At 41.3% G+C, this 24,993-nt stretch overlaps 1 protein-coding gene across 1 annotated transcript in view; it reads right to left on the bottom strand.

Annotated features, from left to right (window-relative positions):
- Window positions 1–201: 201 nt before the first annotated feature.
- Window positions 202–24,993, bottom strand: part of LOC142917108 (uncharacterized) — a 33,721-nt gene continuing 8,929 nt past the window's right edge. The window contains exon 2 of the mRNA XM_076061803.1: window positions 202–1,808. Coding sequence (XP_075917918.1) covers window positions 228–1,808 — 1,581 coding nt within the window. The 3' untranslated portion in view covers window positions 202–227. The remainder of the gene's footprint in view (window positions 1,809–24,993) is intronic.

Below are 24,993 nucleotides of genomic sequence, written 5' to 3'. Positions count from 1 at the left end.
ACTGAGTGTCCGAGCGAGTGAGCGAGTGAGCCACTCCCAACGCCCTCACCCGCTGCCCTGGAGTCTCCTCACCCTCCTCCTCACCACCCTACACCTCACCACCCAGCCCCTCCTCACCACCCTACACCTCACCACCCAGCCCCTCCTCACCACCCTACACCTCACCACCCAGCCCCTCCTCACCACCCTACACCTCACCACCCAGCCCCTCCTCACCACCCTACACCTCATCTGCTCCTCCTCACCCTGCATCTCCCCTCCAGCTGGGGTATCTCAGCCATGATGTCGTCTATCTGCTTGAGAATCCGGCACTCCTCCACCCTCTTGAGACTCGTCACCCTCTCCTCCTCCTCCTCCACCTCGTCGCCCGACTTGCAGTCGCCATCATCGGCTGCACTGCGTGATCTCCGTAGTCCCCTCCTCCTCCTCGTCCTCTTCTTCCTCCTCGTCTTCCTCTCCTCCTCCTCCTCGTTCTCCTCCTCCTCGTTGTCCGCCACCTCCCCATCGTCTCGTGCTCTGTTGACGCTCGGCTGCAGGCGGCTGGTGCAAAACTTCAGCAGCAGCCTGCGGATGCCCCCCGTAGACTCCACCACATCCTCCTCCTCGTTCCTCCGCTCCTTCACCTCGCCCCCCTCCACCACCTCCTCCTCGTCCCTCCGCTCCTTCACCTCGTCACCCTCCACCACCTCCTCGTCCCTCCACTCCTTCACCTCGTTACCCTCGACCACCTCCTCCTCCTCGCCCCTCCGCTCCTTCACCTCGTCACCCTCCACCACCTCCTCCGGCGATGAAGACGACGACGACGATGCGTCCGAGAACGACCAACAGCTGGGCGACGATGACGACGCTCTCTGCTGCCGGTATTGTTGCTGAATTTGTCTCCGTCGCTGCCGCTGCTTCTCCAGGGCGCGACCCCGGCGCCTCCCGGTGGGCGGTGGTGGCGGCTCAGCCAGCGGCCACGGCATCAGCGAGAAGAAGTGGAGCGTCGCCCCACGTGGGGCCGAGCGCGGAGGAGGCGGAGGAGGCGGAGGAGCGCGGCAGGTAGAGGAGCCCGGGCAGGGATCGGGATTCGGTCCCGCCGGACAATCCGCCGCCGCCTCCCGCCGCTTGCTTAGCGGCGACTGCCCGGTCAAAACCTCCTCCTCCTCCTCTTCCTCCTCCGCCTTCATCGCCGCCTCGGCCTCCTCTTCCCCTCCTTCTCCTCTCGCTCCGCCTCCTCCTCCTCCTCCGCCCCTCCTGCTGCTCGCCCTCCTGCCCACGCCCTGCCACCAAAAGTCGAAGTGTCTCTTCCACGCCGCACGCGGTCCAACCGCGGCCTCCCTGCGTCTCTCCGCCTCCTCCTCCTCCGCCTCCTCCTCGCCCGCCGCTTCGTCGGCGCCGAGCGCCGGCCCCGACTCTCCGCCGCCGTCTCCGCGCTCCGGGGCGACCCTCGGGCCGATTCCCGGCGTCGTCGTCGTCCGGGCGCCGCCGCTGCCGCCGCCGCCGCCGTGGGAGCTCTCCCGGGGGGGCGCCGCCGCCGGAGTCTCCCGGCGGCGGCGCCCCCCCTCGAGAGCCCGGAACGTCACGGGGCGACAAAGACGACGGCCGCGGCGGGGAGGCCCCGGCGCGGGCCCCGGCCCCCCGGCGTCATCGCCGAGCGGGCGAGCGACCTTAGAGGGCGCCGCGTGGGACTCGGCTCCTCCTCCGGCGTCGTCCGCGGAGCGCTTGGGCACCCGGATGGGCCAGGAGGAGCGAGCCCTCGCGGAGGGGGCGGCCGTGGCCATGGCCGGGGCCGGGGCCCGGGCCGGGGGAGGCCGTCTGGGAGGCCACTGGTGAGGGGGGAGGGCCGGAGGAGAGGGAGGAGACGCGGGATCAGATTCCAGCATTCAGCACGCAAACGTCCTGGTAGTGGTGGTGGTATTGGTGGTAGCGGTGGTGGTCAGTGATTGTAGTGATGTTGGTAATGGTGGTGGTGATGGTAGTGATTGTAGTGTACGGTAGTAGTGGTGGTGGTGGTATTGGTGGTAGTGATGGTAGTGTATGGTAGTAGTGGTGGTGGTGGTGGTAATGGTGGAAGTGGCGGTAGAAGTGGTGGTGGTGATGGTGCTAGTGGTGGTGGTAGTAGTGGTGGTGTAATGGTGGTGGTAGTGTTGCTGGTAGTAGTGGTGGTAATGGTGGTGGTGGTAGTGATGGTAGTGTATGGTAGTAGTGGTGGTAATGGTGGAAGTGGTGGAAGTGGTGGTGGTGCTAGTGGTGGTGGTAGTAGTGGTGGTGTAATGGTGGTGGTAGTGTTGGTGGTAGTAGTGGTGGTAATGGTGGTGGTGTCCGGCAAAACAACCCCCTACCTCCTTGTGGTGCCGGACGGGCAATGCTGCCGTGGGCAGTGCCGGGGGGGGGGGCCAATTCGGATTGGCCTTTCCCCTCATGGCGTTTGTAACCACCACAGTGGCTAAGTGGGGGCTCTGGACAGGTGTGAAGGGCTGGAAACCCCTCCACCTCCAATTAATTACCACTAAACCACGACCACAACATTTTATAAATAAGCTTGTGCCGGAGGCCCCGGGGGGACAGGCGTCTATGACGTCTCCTGACCAAACCCCATTTGGCGGAGCCAGGAGACTGAATCCTTCCTCTCGGGGCTCCTCCAAAAACAACAAAAAAAACACTACGTGTGGCCACGTGGAATGTTCGAATGCTCACTGCGGAGGAGAGGCTGCCACTCCTCTGTCAAGAGCTGGACCGGTACCGCCTGGATCTCTGTGGTAATAAGGAGGTCCTGTGGACCGGCTCTGGCTCCTGCCACCATGAGGGGTGGACAGTCCTCTATACGGGGCAGGAGACTGCCAAACAACAGGGTGTGGCTCTTTTTCTGAATAAAAGAATGAAGGGCTGTGGGAGCGTGGTGATGAGGTGTGGGAAGCTGTAAGCTCCAGGCTACTTTGGGCTCGCCTTCCCATCAACCACAGGCGAGGAGTGGTGGTCATGGTAACTTATGCCCCCACCAAAGACGAACATCCGTGGAGGGATGCAAGCAAGGCCAATGAGTCAAATGCCTTCTATGACCTCCTGTCACAGGTGCTGGCTAAAGTGGCCCCTCGGGATAGTCATCTTGTTGGGTGACTTCAATGCCCAAGTTAGTCATGATGCTGGCACCTGGTCTGGAGTAATTGGAAGGCATCGGGCAGATCAGCTCAATAACAACGGCAGGAGGCTGCTAAATTTTTGTGCAGCCCATGGGCTTGTAATTACCAACACACTGTTCCGGCATCGGAGCATCCACACCACATCATGGATGCATGCCGGGTCCAAGCAAGAACATCTGCTGGACTACATAGTGACGGAACAGCGAATGCGAGCCCATGTCCTTGACACCAGGACCGACCGTGGAGCTGATCTGCCCACTGACCATCGACTTGTCATCTGTAAGATGCACCTGCAATTCTTCCACTCCGGTGGTGGGTGTACACCCAGGACCCCATTCAAACCCTTAGTGGCATGGTCTCAGCTAGCTGATGAAAGTTACAAACGAGAATTTCATCATCGCTTGCGGCTGGGATTGGCATCGCCTCCCACTCCTCTTGATGTCGAGGGGAAATGGGCGAGGTTTAGGACTGTAGCTCATGTAGTTGCAATGGCTGCTTTGGGTACACGGTCCAGACCTCCCCAGAGACCCTGGCTGACAAGAGGAGGTGTTCAAGCTGGCTGAGAAAAATCGACAGGCCCACTCTCATCGGCTACAGCGTCCCACGTCGGAGAATGAGGAGGCTTACCGCAGCCTTCGCTCGGAGGTTCGGGGAGCCGTGAGGCGCTGCAAGGATGGGTGGTGGTCGCGGGTTGCTGAGGAGATGGAGTCTGCCTCAGTGGCCCGCGATCACAAATCTCTATTTAACTCCATCAAAAAAGTAACCTGCAGCGCCACACCTATTACCGTCATTAGGGGAAAGAACGGTGATCCAATATCCGACCCCCAGGAACAGGTTTGCAGATTTTCTGAGCATTCCTGAGGTCCTGGGAAAGGGGAAATCCCTCAGCCAGGAAAACGTGGGACAAAGTGGGGATGACCCTGCTGAGGTTGCGGTGCCTCAAATATTGGAGGAAGTCACCCACTGTGATTGGCTGGCTGAGGTGCCATCCGTTGAGGACAGCAAGTTGGCACAGTAGGGGGCACAGGTGGTGCATCAGCCAGTCGTCTCAGTCAGTCGACCCGTGGCACCTGGGTCTGCCCCGTGACCTCCTGCCAGCGGGCGTTCGACATTTCACGTGGCCTCAAGGTGCACATGGCCTGGCACAAGCGTCGTGGTGACGTCACCGCCACTTGGTGGCGAACTGCGGTTGTTGTTGTTGACAGTGGAGCTGCTGGTAGTATATTTGGAGTGTGAGTGTCTCTCGCCTCGTGGTCACGTGGATTTGTTTCTGGTTCCTCCGGTTTCCCCCCCTCCAGATTTAGAATTAACATCACGCATTTAAAATATTTAACTGCAATACATTTCCACACGATGAAGTCACTTTGTGTTGAGCTTTCATTTGTGATGGGCAGGTCGCTTGTGAAAAAACGCTACATAGCTCAGTGGTCCTTACCTTGTACAATAAAATAGAAAACTAGTTTATAGTTTAAGAAGAGAGATGAGTTGGATCTGTCACGTGGGTTATTTAAATAAAAAAGGTTATTCGTTTCATCAGGTCATGTGCACAGATTACAAAAACATTTGGAGGGAAAAAAAACCATGCTGGCCGTTATGTGACTTCACCGAAAAAGCCAAAGAGTACGTTATGGTCAAGTTTTATAAAAAAATTTTTTTTAGGATATTTGCTCTTAATGTGCTTACTTTCCCCTAGCACATTCACTGCATTGTCTTGGTGAATGCGAGGCATCGCGTGGTCATAACCCACCGGGGTATTTTCCCCTTAAGCGTCAAGAGATTGACATTCTCAATGGAAATCATTTCAGGTATTCACTGAAAGTGTCAGAGCTGAATGTTCAGGATAAAACTGAACATTCGTGCTAAAGATTGGTGCCATATTGTACGATTATAATTGTGCAAAATGCAACCAAAACACAATTAGCACGGTTAGCTACGTACCGCTACAGTCTACATTATAGACTGCCAGTACACTCACTCAGCTTAATAACCATTACTACAGTCTACATTATAGACTGTCAGTACACTCAGCTTAATAACCATTACTACAACCTACATTATAGACTGTCAGTACACTCACCATACTTAATAACCATTACAACAGTCTACATTATAGACTGTCAGTACACTCACCCAGCTGAATAACCAGGCTACAGTCTACATTATAGACTGTCAGTACACTCACTCAGCTTAATAACCATTACTACAGTCTACATTATAGACTGTCAGTACACTCACTCAGGTTAATAACCATTACTAGTCTACATTATAGACTGTCAGTACACTCACCAAGGTTAAGAACCAGGCTACAGTCTACATTATAGACTGTCAGTACACTCACCATACTTAATAACCATTACTACAGTCTACATTATAGACTGTCAGTACACTCACCATAATAAATAACCATTACTACAGTCTACATTATAGACTGCCAGTACACTCACCATACTTAATAACCATTACTACAGTCTACATTATAGACTGTCAGTACACTCATTCAGCTTAATAACCATTACTACAGTCTACATTCTAGACTGTCAGTACACTCACCATACTTAATAACCATTACTACAGTCTACATTATAGACTGTCAGTACACTCACCATACTTAATAACTATTACTACAGTCTACATTATAGACTGTCAGTACACTCACCAAGGTTAAGAACCAGGCTACAGTCTACATTATAGACTGTCAGTACACTCACTCAGGTTAATAACCATTACTACAGTCTACATTATAGACTGTCAGTAAACTCACCATACTTAATAACCATTACTAGTCTACATTATAGACTGTCAGTACACTCACCATAATAAATAACCGTTACTACAGTCTACATTATAGACTGTCAGTACACTCAGCTTAATAACCAGGCTACAGTCTACATTATAGACTGTCAGTAAACTCACCATACTTAATAACCAGGCTACAGTCTACATTATAGACTGTCAGTACACTCACCATACTTAATAACTATTACTACAGTCTACATTATAGACTGTCAGTACACGCACCATTCTTAATAACCAGGCTACAGTCTACATTATAGACTGTCAGTACACTCACCCAGCTGAATAACCAGGCTACAGTCTACATTATAGACTGTCAGTACACTCACTCAGCTTAATAACCATTACTACAGTCTACATTATAGACTGTCAGTACACTCACTCAGGTTAATAACCATTACTAGTCTACATTATAGACTGTCAGTACACTCACCCAGCTGAATAACCAGGCTACAGTCTACATTATAGACTGTCAGACCACTCACTCAGGTTAATAACCATTACTACAGTCTACATTATAGACTGTCAGTAAACTCACCATACTTAATAACCATTACTAGTCTACATTATAGACTGTCAGTACACTCACCATAATAAATAACCATTACTACAGTCTACATTATAGACTGTCAGTACACTCAGCTTAATAACCAGGCTACAGTCTACATTATAGACTGTCAGTACACTCACCATACTTAATAACCATTACTACAGCCTACATTATAGACTGTCAGTACACTCACTCAGCTTAATAACCATTACTACAGTCTACATTATAGACTGTCAGTACACTCACCATACTTAATAACCAGGCTTCAGTCGACATTATAGACTGTCAGTACACTCACCATACTTAATAACCATTACTACAGCCTACATTATAGACTGTCAGTACACTCACCCAGCTGAATAACCAGGCTACAGTCTACATTCTAGACTGTCAGTACACTCACCATACTTAATAACCATTACTACAGTCTGCATTATAGACTGTCAGTACACTCACCATTCTTAATAACCAGGCTACAGTCTACATTATAGACTGTTGGTACACTCACCCAGCTGAATAACCAGGCTACAGTCTACATTATAGACTGTCAGTACACTCACTCAGGTTAATAACCATTACTACAGTCTACATTATAGACTGTCAGTAAACTCACCATACTTAATAACCATTACTAGTCTACATTATAGACTGTCAGTACACTCACTCAGCTTAATAACCATTACTACAGTCTACATTATAGACTGTCAGTACACTCACCATACTTAATAACCAGGCTTCAGTCTACATTATAGACTGTCAGTACACTCACCATACTTAATAACCATTACTACAGCCTACATTATAGACTGTCAGTACACTCACCCAGCTGAATAACCAGGCTACAGTCTACATTCTAGACTGTCAGTACACTCACCATACTTAATAACCATTACTACAGTCTGCATTATAGACTGTCAGTACACTCACCATACTTAATAACCATTACTAGTCTACATTATAGACTGTCAGTACACTCACCCAGCTGAATAACCAGGCTACAGTCTACATTATAGACTGTTGGTACACTCACCCAGCTGAATAACCAGGCTACAGTCTACATTATAGACTGTCAGTACACTCACTCAGGTTAATAACCATTACTACAGTCTACATTATAGACTGTCAGTAAACTCACCATACTTAATAACCATTACTAGTCTACATTATAGACTGTCAGTACACTCACTCAGCTTAATAACCATTACTACAGTCTACATTATAGACTGTCAGTACACTCACCATACTTAATAACCAGGCTTCAGTCTACATTATAGACTGTCAGTACACTCACCATACTTAATAACCATTACTACAGCCTACATTATAGACTGTCAGTACACTCACCCAGCTGAATAACCAGGCTACAGTCTACATTCTAGACTGTCAGTACACTCACCATACTTAATAACCATTACTACAGTCTGCATTATAGACTGTCAGTACACTCACCATACTTAATAACCATTACTAGTCTACATTATAGACTGTCAGTACACTCACCCAGCTGAATAACCAGGCTACAGTCTACATTATAGACTGTCAGTACACTCACTCAGGTTAATAACCATTACTACAGTCTACATTATAGACTGTCAGTAAACTCACCATACTTAATAACCATTACTAGTCTACATTATAGACTGTCAGTACACTCACCATAATAAATAACCATTACTACAGTCTACATTATAGACTGTCAGTACACTCAGCTTAATAACCATTACTACAGCCTACATTATAGACTGTCAGTACACTCACTCAGCTTAATAACCATTACTACAGTCTACATTATAGACTGCCAGTACACTCACCATAATAAATAACCATTACTACAGTCTACATTATAGACTGCCAGTACACTCACCATACTTAATAACCATTACTACAGTCTACATTATAGACTGTCAGTACACTCATTCAGCTTAATAACCATTACTACAGTCTACATTCTAGACTGTCAGTACACTCACCATACTTAATAACCATTACTACAGTCTACATTATAGACTGTCAGTACACTCACCATACTTAATAACTATTACTACAGTCTACATTATAGACTGTCAGTACACTCACCAAGGTTAAGAACCAGGCTACAGTCTACATTATAGACTGTCAGTACACTCACTCAGGTTAATAACCATTACTACAGTCTACATTATAGACTGTCAGTAAACTCACCATACTTAATAACCATTACTAGTCTACATTATAGACTGTCAGTACACTCACCATAATAAATAACCGTTACTACAGTCTACATTATAGACTGTCAGTACACTCAGCTTAATAACCAGGCTACAGTCTACATTATAGACTGTCAGTAAACTCACCATACTTAATAACCAGGCTACAGTCTACATTATAGACTGTCAGTACACTCACCATACTTAATAACCATTACTACAGTCTACATTATAGACTGTCAGTACACTCACCATACTTAATAACCAGGCTACAGTCTACATTATAGACTGTCAGTACACTCACCATACTTAATAACCATTACTACAGTCTACATTATAGACTGTCAGTACACTCACCCAGCTGAATAACCAGGCTACAGTCTACATTCTAGACTGTCAGTACACTCACCCAGCTGAATAACCAGGCTACAGTCTACATTATAGACTGTCAGTACACTCACCATACTTAATAACTATTACTACAGTCTACATTATAGACTGTCAGTACACGCACCATTCTTAATAACCAGGCTACAGTCTACATTATAGACTGTCAGTACACTCACCCAGCTGAATAACCAGGCTACAGTCTACATTATAGACTGTCAGTACACTCACTCAGCTTAATAACCATTACTACAGTCTACATTATAGACTGTCAGTACACTCACTCAGGTTAATAACCATTACTAGTCTACATTATAGACTGTCAGTACACTCACCCAGCTGAATAACCAGGCTACAGTCTACATTATAGACTGTCAGACCACTCACTCAGGTTAATAACCATTACTACAGTCTACATTATAGACTGTCAGTAAACTCACCATACTTAATAACCATTACTAGTCTACATTATAGACTGTCAGTACACTCACCATAATAAATAACCATTACTACAGTCTACATTATAGACTGTCAGTACACTCAGCTTAATAACCAGGCTACAGTCTACATTATAGACTGTCAGTACACTCACCATACTTAATAACCATTACTACAGCCTACATTATAGACTGTCAGTACACTCACTCAGCTTAATAACCATTACTACAGTCTACATTATAGACTGTCAGTACACTCACCATACTTAATAACCAGGCTTCAGTCGACATTATAGACTGTCAGTACACTCACCATACTTAATAACCATTACTACAGCCTACATTATAGACTGTCAGTACACTCACCCAGCTGAATAACCAGGCTACAGTCTACATTCTAGACTGTCAGTACACTCACCATACTTAATAACCATTACTACAGTCTGCATTATAGACTGTCAGTACACTCACCATTCTTAATAACCAGGCTACAGTCTACATTATAGACTGTTGGTACACTCACCCAGCTGAATAACCAGGCTACAGTCTACATTATAGACTGTCAGTACACTCACTCAGGTTAATAACCATTACTACAGTCTACATTATAGACTGTCAGTAAACTCACCATACTTAATAACCATTACTAGTCTACATTATAGACTGTCAGTACACTCACTCAGCTTAATAACCATTACTACAGTCTACATTATAGACTGTCAGTACACTCACCATACTTAATAACCAGGCTTCAGTCTACATTATAGACTGTCAGTACACTCACCATACTTAAAAACCATTACTACAGCCTACATTATAGACTGTCAGTACACTCACCCAGCTGAATAACCAGGCTACAGTCTACATTCTAGACTGTCAGTACACTCACCATACTTAATAACCATTACTACAGTCTGCATTATAGACTGTCAGTACACTCACCATACTTAATAACCATTACTAGTCTACATTATAGACTGTCAGTACACTCACCCAGCTGAATAACCAGGCTACAGTCTACATTATAGACTGTTGGTACACTCACCCAGCTGAATAACCAGGCTACAGTCTACATTATAGACTGTCAGTACACTCACTCAGGTTAATAACCATTACTACAGTCTACATTATAGACTGTCAGTAAACTCACCATACTTAATAACCATTACTAGTCTACATTATAGACTGTCAGTACACTCACTCAGCTTAATAACCATTACTACAGTCTACATTATAGACTGTCAGTACACTCACCATACTTAATAACCAGGCTTCAGTCTACATTATAGACTGTCAGTACACTCACCATACTTAATAACCATTACTACAGCCTACATTATAGACTGTCAGTACACTCACCCAGCTGAATAACCAGGCTACAGTCTACATTCTAGACTGTCAGTACACTCACCATACTTAATAACCATTACTACAGTCTGCATTATAGACTGTCAGTACACTCACCATACTTAATAACCATTACTAGTCTACATTATAGACTGTCAGTACACTCACCCAGCTGAATAACCAGGCTACAGTCTACATTATAGACTGTCAGTACACTCACTCAGGTTAATAACCATTACTACAGTCTACATTATAGACTGTCAGTAAACTCACCATACTTAATAACCATTACTAGTCTACATTATAGACTGTCAGTACACTCACCATAATAAATAACCATTACTACAGTCTACATTATAGACTGTCAGTACACTCAGCTTAATAACCATTACTACAGCCTACATTATAGACTGTCAGTACACTCACTCAGCTTAATAACCATTACTACAGTCTACATTATAGACTGTCAGTACACTCACCGTACTTAACAACCAGGCTACAGTCTACATTATAGACTGTCAGTACACTCACCATACTTAATAACCATTACTACAGTCTACATTATAGACTGTCAGTACACTCACCCAGCTGAATAACCAGGCTACAGTCTACATTCTAGACTGTCAGTACACTCACCATACTTAATAACCATTACTACAGTCTACATTATAGACTGTCAGTACACTCACCATACTTAATAACCAGGCTACAGTCTACATTATAGACTGTCAGTACACTCACCCAGCTGAATAACCAGGCTACAGTCTACATTATAGACTGTCAGTACACTCACTCAGCTTAATAACCATTACTACAGTCTACATTATAGACTGTCAGTACACTCACTCAGGTTAATAACCATTACTAGTCTACAGTATAGACTGTCAGTACACTCACCAAGGTTAAGAACCAGGCTACAGTCTACATTATAGACTGTCAGTACACTCACCATACTTAATAACCATTACTACAGTTTACATTATAGACTGTCAGTACACTCACCATAATAAATAACCATTACTACAGTCTACATTATAGACTGTCAGTACACTCAGCTTAATAACCAGGCTACAGTCTACATTATAGACTGTCAGTACACTAACTCAGCTTAATAACCATTACTACAGTCTACATTATAGACTGTCAGTACACTCACCATACTTAATAACCAGGCTACAGTCTACATTATAGACTGTCAGTACACTCATCCAGCTGAATAACCAGGCTACAGTCTACATTATAGACTGTCAGTACACTCACTCAGGTTAATAACCATTACTAGTCTACATTATAGACTGTCAGTACACTCACCAAGGTTAAGAACCAGGCTACAGTCTACATTATAGACTGTCAGTACACTCACTCAGGTTAATAACCATTACTACAGTCTACATTATAGACTGTCAGTAAACTCACCATACTTAATAACCATTACTACAGTCTACATTATAGACTGTCAGTACACTCACCATAATAAATAACCATTACTACAGTCTACATTATAGACTGTCAGTACACTCAGCTTAATAACCAGGCTACAGTCTACATTATAGACTGTCAGTACACTCACCATACTTAATAACCATTACTACAGTCTACATTATAGACTGTCAGTACACTCACCATACTTAATAACCAGGCTACAGTCTACATTATAGACTGTCAGTACACTCACCCAGCTGAATAACCAGGCTACAGTCTACATTATAGACTGTCAGTACACTCACTCAGCTTAATAACCATTACTACAGTCTACATTATAGACTGTCAGTACACTCACTCAGGTTAATAACCATTACTAGTCTACATTATAGACTGTCAGTACACTCACCAAGGTTAAGAACCAGGCTACAGTCTACATTATAGACTGTCAGTACACTCACTCAGGTTAATAACCATTACTACAGTCTACATTATAGACTGTCAGTAAACTCACCATACTTAATAACCATTACTAGTCTACATTATAGACTGTCAGTACACTCACTCAGCTTAATAACCATTACTACAGTCTACATTATAGACTGTCAGTACACTCACCATACTTAATAACCAGGCTTCAGTCTACATTATAGACTGTCAGTACACTCACCATACTTAATAACCATTACTAGTCTACATTATAGACTGTCAGTACACTCACTCAGCTTAATAACCATTACTACAGTCTACATTATAGACTGTCAGTACACTCACCATACTTAATAACCAGGCTTCAGTCTACATTATAGACTGTCAGTACACTCACCATACTTAATAACCATTACTAGTCTACATTATAGACTGTCAGTACACTCACCCAGCTGAATAACCAGGCTACAGTCTACATTATAGACTGTCAGTACACTCACTCAGGTTAATAACCATTACTACAGTCTACATTATAGACTGTCAGTAAACTCACCATACTTAATAACCATTACTAGTCTACATTATAGACTGTCAGTACACTCACCATAATAAATAACCATTACTACAGTCTACATTATAGACTGTCAGTACACTCAGCTTAATAACCATTACTACAGCCTACATTATAGACTGTCAGTACACTCACTCAGCTTAATAACCATTACTACAGTCTACATTATAGACTGTCAGTACACTCACCGTACTTAACAACCAGGCTACAGTCTACATTATAGACTGTCAGTACACTCACCATACTTAATAACCATTACTACAGTCTACATTATAGACTGTCAGTACACTCACCCAGCTGAATAACCAGGCTACAGTCTACATTCTAGACTGTCAGTACACTCACCATACTTAATAACCATTACTACAGTCTACATTATAGACTGTCAGTACACTCACCATACTTAATAACCAGGCTACAGTCTACATTATAGACTGTCAGTACACTCACCCAGCTGAATAACCAGGCTACAGTCTACATTATAGACTGTCAGTACACTCACTCAGCTTAATAACCATTACTACAGTCTACATTATAGACTGTCAGTACACTCACTCAGGTTAATAACCATTACTAGTCTACATTATAGACTGTCAGTACACTCACCAAGGTTAAGAACCAGGCTACAGTCTACATTATAGACTGTCAGTACACTCACCATACTTAATAACCATTACTACAGTTTACATTATAGACTGTCAGTACACTCACCATAATAAATAACCATTACTACAGTCTACATTATAGACTGTCAGTACACTCAGCTTAATAACCAGGCTACAGTCTACATTCTAGACTGTCAGTACACTCACCATACTTAATAACCATTACTACAGTCTGCATTATAGACTGTCAGTAAACTCACCATACTTAATAACCATTACTAGTCTACATTATAGACTGTCAGTACACTCACCATAATAAATAACCATTACTACAGTCTACATTATAGACTGTCAGTACACTCACCCAGCTGAATAACCAGGCTACAGTCTACATTATAGACTGTCAGTACACTCACTCAGCTTAATAACCATTACTACAGTCTACATTATAGACTGTCAGTACACTCACCATACTTAATAACCAGGCTACAGTCTACATTATAGACTGTCAGTACACTCACCCAGCTGAATAACCAGGCTACAGTCTACATTATAGACTGTCAGTACACTCACTCAGCTTAATAACCATTACTACAGTCTACATTATAGACTGTCAGTACACTCACTCAGGTTAATAACCATTACTAGTCTACATTATAGACTGTCAGTACACTCACCAAGGTTAAGAACCAGGCTACAGTCTACATTATAGACTGTCAGTACACTCACCATACTTAATAACCATTACTACAGTTTACATTATAGACTGTCAGTACACTCACCATAATAAATAACCATTACTACAGTCTACATTATAGACTGTCAGTACACTCAGCTTAATAACCAGGCTACAGTCTACATTATAGACTGTCAGTACACTAACTCAGCTTAATAACCATTACTACAGTCTACATTATAGACTGTCAGTACACTCACCATACTTAATAACCAGGCTACAGTCTACATTATAGACTGTCAGTACACTCATCCAGCTGAATAACCAGGCTACAGTCTACATTATAGACTGTCAGTACACTCACTCAGGTTAATAACCATTACTAGTCTACATTATAGACTGTCAGTACACTCACCAAGGTTAAGAACCAGGCTACAGTCTACATTATAGACTGTCAGTACACTCACTCAGGTTAATAACCATTACTACAGTCTACATTATAGACTGTCAGTAAACTCACCATACTTAATAACCATTACTACAGTCTACATTATAGACTGTCAGTACACTCACCATAATAAATAACCATTACTACAGTCTACATTATAGACTGTCAGTACACTCAGCTTAATAACCAGGCTACAGTCTACATTATAGACTGTCAGTACACTCACTCAGCTTAATAACCATTACTACAGTCTACATTATAGACTGTCAGTACACTCTCCATACTTAATAACCATTACTACAGTCTACATTATAGACTGTCAGTAAACTCACTCAGGTTAATAACCATTACTACAGTCTACATTATAGACTGTCAGTACACTCACCATACTTAATAACCATTACTACAGTCTACATTATAGACTGTCAGTACACTCACCATAATAAATAACCATTACTACAGTCTACATTATAGACTGTCAGTACACTCAGCTTAATAACCAGGCTACAGTCTACATTATAGACTGTCAGTAAACTCACCATACTTAATAACCATTACTAGTCTACATTATAGACTGTCAGTACACTCACTCAGCTTAATAACCATTACTACAGTCTACATTATAGACTGTCAGTACACTCACCATACTTAATAACCAGGCTTCAGTCTACATTATAGACTGTCAGTACACTCACCATACTTAATAACCATTACTACAGCCTACATTATAGACTGTCAGTACACTCACCCAGCTGAATAACCAGGCTACAGTCTACATTATAGACTGTCAGTACACTCACTCAGGTTAATAACCATTACTACAGTCTACATTATAGACTGTCAGTAAACTCACCATACTTAATAACCATTACTAGTCTACATTATAGACTGTCAGTACACTCACCATAATAAATAACCATTACTACAGTCTACATTATAGACTGTCAGTACACTCAGCTTAATAACCATTACTACAGCCTACATTATAGACTGTCAGTACACTCACTCAGCTTAATAACCATTACTACAGTCTACATTATAGACTGTCAGTACACTCACCGTACTTAACAACCAGGCTACAGTCTACATTATAGACTGTCAGTACACTCACCATACTTAATAACCATTACTACAGTCTACATTATAGACTGTCAGTACACTCACCCAGCTGAATAACCAGGCTACAGTCTACATTCTAGACTGTCAGTACACTCACCATACTTAATAACCATTACTACAGTCTACATTATAGACTGTCAGTACACTCACCATACTTAATAACCAGGCTACAGTCTACATTATAGACTGTCAGTACACTCACCCAGCTGAATAACCAGGCTACAGTCTACATTATAGACTGTCAGTACACTCACTCAGCTTAATAACCATTACTACAGTCTACATTATAGACTGTCAGTACACTCACTCAGGTTAATAACCATTACTAGTCTACATTATAGACTGTCAGTACACTCACCAAGGTTAAGAACCAGGCTACAGTCTACATTATAGACTGTCAGTACACTCACCATACTTAATAACCATTACTACAGTTTACATTATAGACTGTCAGTACACTCACCATAATAAATAACCATTACTACAGTCTACATTATAGACTGTCAGTACACTCAGCTTAATAACCAGGCTACAGTCTACATTCTAGACTGTCAGTACACTCACCATACTTAATAACCATTACTACAGTCTGCATTATAGACTGTCAGTACACTCACCATACTTAATAACCATTACTAGTCTACATTATAGACTGTCAGTACACTCACCCAGCTGAATAACCAGGCTACAGTCTACATTATAGACTGTCAGTACACTCACTCAGGTTAATAACCATTACTACAGTCTACATTATAGACTGTCAGTAAACTCACCATACTTAATAACCATTACTAGTCTACATTATAGACTGTCAGTACACTCACCATAATAAATAACCATTACTACAGTCTACATTATAGACTGTCAGTACACTCAGCTTAATAACCATTACTACAGCCTACATTATAGACTGTCAGTACACTCACTCAGCTTAATAACCATTACTACAGTCTACATTATAGACTGTCAGTACACTCACCGTACTTAACAACCAGGCTACAGTCTACATTATAGACTGTCAGTACACTCACCATACTTAATAACCATTACTACAGTCTACATTATAGACTGTCAGTACACTCACCCAGCTGAATAACCAGGCTACAGTCTACATTATAGACTGTCAGTACACTCACTCAGCTTAATAACCATTACTACAGTCTACATTATAGACTGTCAGTACACTCACCATACTTAATAACCATTACTACAGTTTACATTATAGACTGTCAGTACACTCACCATAATAAATAACCATTACTACAGTCTACATTATAGACTGTCAGTACACTCAGCTTAATAACCAGGCTACAGTCTACATTATAGACTGTCAGTACACTAACTCAGCTTAATAACCATTACTACAGTCTACATTATAGACTGTCAGTACACTCACCATACTTAATAACCAGGCTACAGTCTACATTATAGACTGTCAGTACACTCATCCAGCTGAATAACCAGGCTACAGTCTACATTATAGACTGTCAGTACACTCACTCAGGTTAATAACCATTACTAGTCTACATTATAGACTGTCAGTACACTCACCAAGGTTAAGAACCAGGCTACAGTCTACATTATAGACTGTCAGTACACTCACTCAGGTTAATAACCATTACTACAGTCTACATTATAGACTGTCAGTAAACTCACCATACTTAATAACCATTACTACAGTCTACATTAGACTGTCAGTACACTCACCATAATAAATAACCATTACTACAGTCTACATTATAGACTGTCAGTACACTCACCCAGCTGAATAACCAGGCTACAGTCTACATTATAGACTGTCAGTACACTCACTCAGGTTAATAACCATTACTAGTCTACATTATAGACTGTCAGTACACTCACCAAGGTTAAGAACCAGGCTACAGTCTACATTATAGACTGTCAGTACACTCACTCAGGTTAATAACCATTACTAGTCTACATTATAGACTGTCAGTACACTCACCAAGGTTAAGAACCAGGCTACAGTCTACATTATAGACTGTCAGTACACTCACTCAGCTTAATAACCATTACTACAGTCTACATTATAGACTGTCAGTACACTCACCATACTTAATAACCAGGCTTCAGTCTACATTATAGACTGTCAGTACACTCACCATACTTAATAACCATTACTACAGCCTACATTATAGACTGTCAGTACACTCACCCAGCTGAATAACCAGGCTACAGTCTACATTCTAGACTGTCAGTACACTCACCATACTTAATAACCATTACTACAGTCTGCATTATAGACTGTCAGTACACTCACCATACTTAATAACCATTACTAGTCTACATTATAGACTGTCAGTACACTCACCCAGCTGAATAACCAGGCTACAGTCTACATTATAGACTGTCAGTACACTCACTCAGGTTAATAACCATTACTACAGTCTACATTATAGACTGTCAGTAAACTCACCATACTTAATAACCATTACTAGTCTACATTATAGACTGTCAGTACACTCACCATAATAAATAACCATTACTACAGTCTACATTATAGACTGTCAGTACACTCAGCTTAATAACCATTACTACAGCCTACATTATAGACTGTCAGTACACTCACTCAGCTTAATAACCATTACTACAGTCTACATTATAGACTGTCAGTACACTCACCGTACTTAACAACCAGGCTACAGTCTACATTATAGACTGTCAGTACACTCACCATACTTAATAACCATTACTACAGTCTACATTATAGACTGTCAGTACACTCACCCAGCTGAATAACCAGGCTACAGTCTACATTCTAGACTGTCAGTACACTCACCATACTTAATAACCATTACTACAGTCTACATTATAGACTGTCAGTACACTCACCATACTTAATAACCAGGCTACAGTCTACATTATAGACTGTCAGTACACTCACCCAGCTGAATAACCAGGCTACAGTCTACATTATAGACTGTCAGTACACTCACTCAGCTTAATAACCATTACTACAGTCTACATTATAGACTGTCAGTACACTCACTCAGGTTAATAACCATTACTAGTCTACATTATAGACTGTCAGTACACTCACCAAGGTTAAGAACCAGGCTACAGTCTACATTATAGACTGTCAGTACACTCACCATACTTAATAACCATTACTACAGTTTACATTATAGACTGTCAGTACACTCACCATAATAAATAACCATTACTACAGTCTACATTATAGACTGTCAGTACACTCAGCTTAATAACCAGGCTACAGTCTACATTATAGACTGTCAGTACACTAACTCAGCTTAATAACCATTACTACAGTCTACATTATAGACTGTCAGTACACTCACCATACTTAATAACCAGGCTACAGTCTACATTATAGACTGTCAGTACACTCATCCAGCTGAATAACCAGGCTACAGTCTACATTATAGACTGTCAGTACACTCACTCAGGTTAATAACCATTACTAGTCTACATTATAGACTGTCAGTACACTCACCAAGGTTAAGAACCAGGCTACAGTCTACATTATAGACTGTCAGTACACTCACTCAGGTTAATAACCATTACTACAGTCTACATTATAGACTGTCAGTAAACTCACCATACTTAATAACCATTACTACAGTCTACATTATAGACTGTCAGTACACTCACCATAATAAATAACCATTACTACAGTCTACATTATAGACTGTCAGTACACTCAGCTTAATAACCAGGCTACAGTCTACATTATAGACTGTCAGTACACTCACTCAGCTTAATAACCATTACTACAGTCTACATTATAGACTGTCAGTACACTCTCCATACTTAATAACCATTACTACAGTCTACATTATAGACTGTCAGTAAACTCACTCAGGTTAATAACCATTACTACAGTCTACATTATAGACTGTCAGTACACTCACCATACTTAATAACCATTACTACAGTCTACATTATAGACTGTCAGTACACTCACCATAATAAATAACCATTACTACAGTCTACATTATAGACTGTCAGTACACTCAGCTTAATAACCAGGCTACAGTCTACATTATAGACTGTCAGTAAACTCACCATACTTAATAACCATTACTAGTCTACATTATAGACTGTCAGTACACTCACTCAGCTTAATAACCATTACTACAGTCTACATTATAGACTGTCAGTACACTCACCATACTTAATAACCAGGCTTCAGTCTACATTATAGACTGTCAGTACACTCACCATACTTAATAACCATTACTAGTCTACATTATAGACTGTCAGTACACTCACCCAGCTGAATAACCAGGCTACAGTCTACATTCTAGACTGTCAGTACACTCACCATACTTAATAACCATTACTACAGTCTGCATTATAGACTGTCAGTACACTCACCATACTTAATAACCATTACTAGTCTACATTATAGACTGTCAGTACACTCACCCAGCTGAATAACCAGGCTACAGTCTACATTATAGACTGTCAGTACACTCACTCAGGTTAATAACCATTACTACAGTCTACATTATAGACTGTCAGTAAACTCACCATACTTAATAACCATTACTAGTCTACATTATAGACTGTCAGTACACTCACCATAATAAATAACCATTACTACAGTCTACATTATAGACTGTCAGTACACTCAGCTTAATAACCATTACTACAGCCTACATTATAGACTGTCAGTACACTCACTCAGCTTAATAACCATTACTACAGTCTACATTATAGACTGTCAGTACACTCACCATACTTAATAACCAGGCTTCAGTCTACATTATAGACTGTCAGTACACTCACCATACTTAATAACCATTACTACAGCCTACATTATAGACTGTCAGTACACTCACTCAGGTTAATAACCATTACTACAGTCTACATTATAGACTGTCAGTACACTCACCGTACTTAACAACCAGGCTACAGTCTACATTATAGACTGTCAGTACACTCACCATACTTAATAACCATTACTACAGTCTACATTATAGACTGTCAGTACACTCACCCAGCTGAATAACCAGGCTACAGTCTACATTCTAGACTGTCAGTACACTCACCATAATAAATAACCATTACTACAGTCTACATTATAGACTGTCAGTACACTCAGCTTAATAACCAGGCTTCAGTCTACATTATAGACTGTCAGTACACTCACCATACTTAATAACCATTACTACAGCCTACATTATAGACTGTCAGTACACTCACCCAGCTGAATAACCAGGCTACAGTCTACATTCTAGACTGTCAGTACACTCACCATACTTAATAACCATTACTACAGTCTGCATTATAGACTGTCAGTACACTCACCATACTTAATAACCATTACTAGTCTACATTATAGACTGTCAGTACACTCACCCAGCTGAATAACCAGGCTACAGTCTACATTATAGACTGTCAGTACACTCACTCAGGTTAATAACCATTACTACAGTCTACATTATAGACTGTCAGTAAACTCACCATACTTAATAACCATTACTAGTCTACATTATAGACTGTCAGTACACTCACCATAATAAATAACCATTACTACAGTCTACATTATAGACTGTCAGTACACTCAGCTTAATAACCATTACTACAGCCTACATTATAGACTGTCAGTACACTCACCATACTTAATAACCATTACTACAGTCTACATTATAGACTGTCAGTACACTCACCGTACTTAACAACCAGGCTACAGTCTACATTATAGACTGTCAGTACACTCACCATACTTAATAACCATTACTACAGTCTACATTATAGACTGTCAGTACACTCACCCAGCTGAATAACCAGGCTACAGTCTACATTCTAGACTGTCAGTACACTCACCATACTTAATAACCATTACTACAGTCTACATTATAGACTGTCAGTACACTCACCATACTTAATAACCAGGCTACAGTCTACATTATAGACTGTCAGTACACTCACCCAGCTGAATAACCAGGCTACAGTCTACATTATAGACTGTCAGTACACTCACTCAGCTTAATAACCATTACTACAGTCTACATTATAGACTGTCAGTACACTCACTCAGGTTAATAACCATTACTAGTCTACATTATAGACTGTCAGTACACTCACCAAGGTTAAGAACCAGGCTACAGTCTACATTATAGACTGTCAGTACACTCACCATACTTAATAACCATTACTACAGTTTACATTATAGACTGTCAGTACACTCACCATAATAAATAACCATTACTACAGTCTACATTATAGACTGTCAGTACACTCAGCTTAATAACCAGGCTACAGTCTACATTATAGACTGTCAGTACACTAACTCAGCTTAATAACCATTACTACAGTCTACATTATAGACTGTCAGTACACTCACCATACTTAATAACCAGGCTACAGTCTACATTATAGACTGTCAGTACACTCATCCAGCTGAATAACCAGGCTACAGTCTACATTATAGACTGTCAGTACACTCACTCAGGTTAATAACCATTACTAGTCTACATTATAGACTGTCAGTACACTCACTCAGGTTAATAACCATTACTACAGTCTACATTATAGACTGTCAGTAAACTCACCATACTTAATAACCATTACTACAGTCTACATTATAGACTGTCAGTACACTCACCATAATAAATAACCATTACTACAGTCTACATTATAGACTGTCAGTACACTCAGCTTAATAACCAGGCTACAGTCTACATTATAGACTGTCAGTACACTCACTCAGCTTAATAACCATTACTACAGTCTACATTATAGACTGTCAGTACACTCTCCATACTTAATAACCATTACTACAGTCTACATTATAGACTGTCAGTAAACTCACTCAGGTTAATAACCATTACTACAGTCTACATTATAGACTGTCAGTACACTCACCATACTTAATAACCATTACTACAGTCTACATTATAGACTGTCAGTACACTCACCATAATAAATAACCATTACTACAGTCTACATTATAGACTGTCAGTACACTCAGCTTAATAACCAGGCTACAGTCTACATTATAGACTGTCAGTACACTCACTCAGCTTAATAACCATTACTACAGTCTACATTATAGACTGTCAGTACACTCTCCATACTTAATAACCATTACTACAGTCTACATTATAGACTGTCAGTAAACTCACTCAGGTTAATAACCATTACTACAGTCTACATTATAGACTGTCAGTACACTCACCATACTTAACCATTACTACAGTCTACATTATAGACTGTCAGTACACTCACCATACTTAATAACCAGGCTACAGTCTACATTATAGACTGTCAGCACACTCACCATACTTAATAACCATTACAACAGTCTACATTATAGACTGTCAGTACACTCACCATACTTAATAACCATTACTACAGTCTACATTATAGACTGTCAGTACACTCACCATACTTAATAACCATTACTACAGTCTACATTATAGACTGTCAGTACACTCACTCAGGTTAATAACCATTACTAGTCTACATTATAGACTGTCAGTACACTCACCATACTTAATAACCATTACTACAGTCTACATTATAGACTGTCAGTACACTCACCATACTTAATAACCATTACTACAGTCTACATTATAGACTGTCAGTACACTCACCATACTTAATAACCATTACTACAGTCTACATTATAGACTTTCAGTACACTCACCCAGCTTAATAACCAGGCTACAGTCTACATTATAGACTGTCAGTACACTCACCCAGCTGAATAACCAGGCTACAGTCTACATTATAGACTGTCAGTACACTCACTCAGCTTAATAACCATTACTACAGTCTACATTATAGACTGTCAGTACACTCACTCAGGTTAATAACCATTACTAGTCTACATTATAGACTGTCAGTACACTCACCAAGGTTAAGAACCAGGCTACAGTCTACATTATAGACTGTCAGTACACTCACCATACTTAATAACCATTACTACAGTCTACATTATAGACTGTCAGTACACTCACCATAATAAATAACCATTACTACAGTCTACATTATAGACTGTCAGTACACTCAGCTTAATAACCAGGCTACAGTCTACATTATAGACTGTCAGTACACTAACTCAGCTTAATAACCATTACTACAGTCTACATTATAGACTGTCAGTACACTCACCATACTTAATAACCAGGCTACAGTCTACATTATAGACTGTCAGTACACTCATCCAGCTGAATAACCAGGCTACAGTCTACATTATAGACTGTCAGTACACTCACTCAGGTTAATAACCATTACTAGTCTACATTATAGACTGTCAGTACACTCACTCAGGTTAATAACCATTACTACAGTCTACATTATAGACTGTCAGTACACTCTCCATACTTAATAACCATTACTACAGTCTACATTATAGACTGTCAGTAAACTCACTCAGGTTAATAACCATTACTACAGTCTACATTATAGACTGTCAGTACACTCACCATACTTAATAACCATTACTACAGTCTACATTATAGACTGTCAGTACACTCACCATAATAAATAACCATTACTACAGTCTACATTATAGACTGTCAGTACACTCAGCTTAATAACCAGGCTACAGTCTACATTATAGACTGTCAGTACACTCACTCAGCTTAATAACCATTACTACAGTCTACATTATAGACTGTCAGTACACTCTGGTTAATAACCATTACTACAGTCTACATTATAGACTGTCAGTACACTCACCATACTTAATAACCATTACTACAGTCTACATTATAGACTGTCAGTACACTCACCATACTTAATAACCATTACTACAGTCTACATTATAGACTGTCAGTACACTCACCATACTTAATAACCATTACTACAGTCTACATTATAGACTTTCAGTACACTCACCCAGCTTAATAACCAGGCTACAGTCTACATTATAGACTGCTAGTACACTCACTCAGCTTAATAACC

The sequence above is a fragment of the Petromyzon marinus genome, unplaced genomic scaffold (genome assembly GCF_048934315.1).
Source record: "Petromyzon marinus isolate PM22_M1 ecotype Great Lakes invasive population unplaced genomic scaffold, UKy_Petmar_22M1.pri1.0 PM_G_Scaffold_42, whole genome shotgun sequence".
Taxonomy (NCBI): domain Eukaryota; kingdom Metazoa; phylum Chordata; class Hyperoartia; order Petromyzontiformes; family Petromyzontidae; genus Petromyzon; species Petromyzon marinus.
Note: the sequence above shows the minus strand (reverse complement) of the source record. Positions and strands in the feature narration are given on the sequence as shown.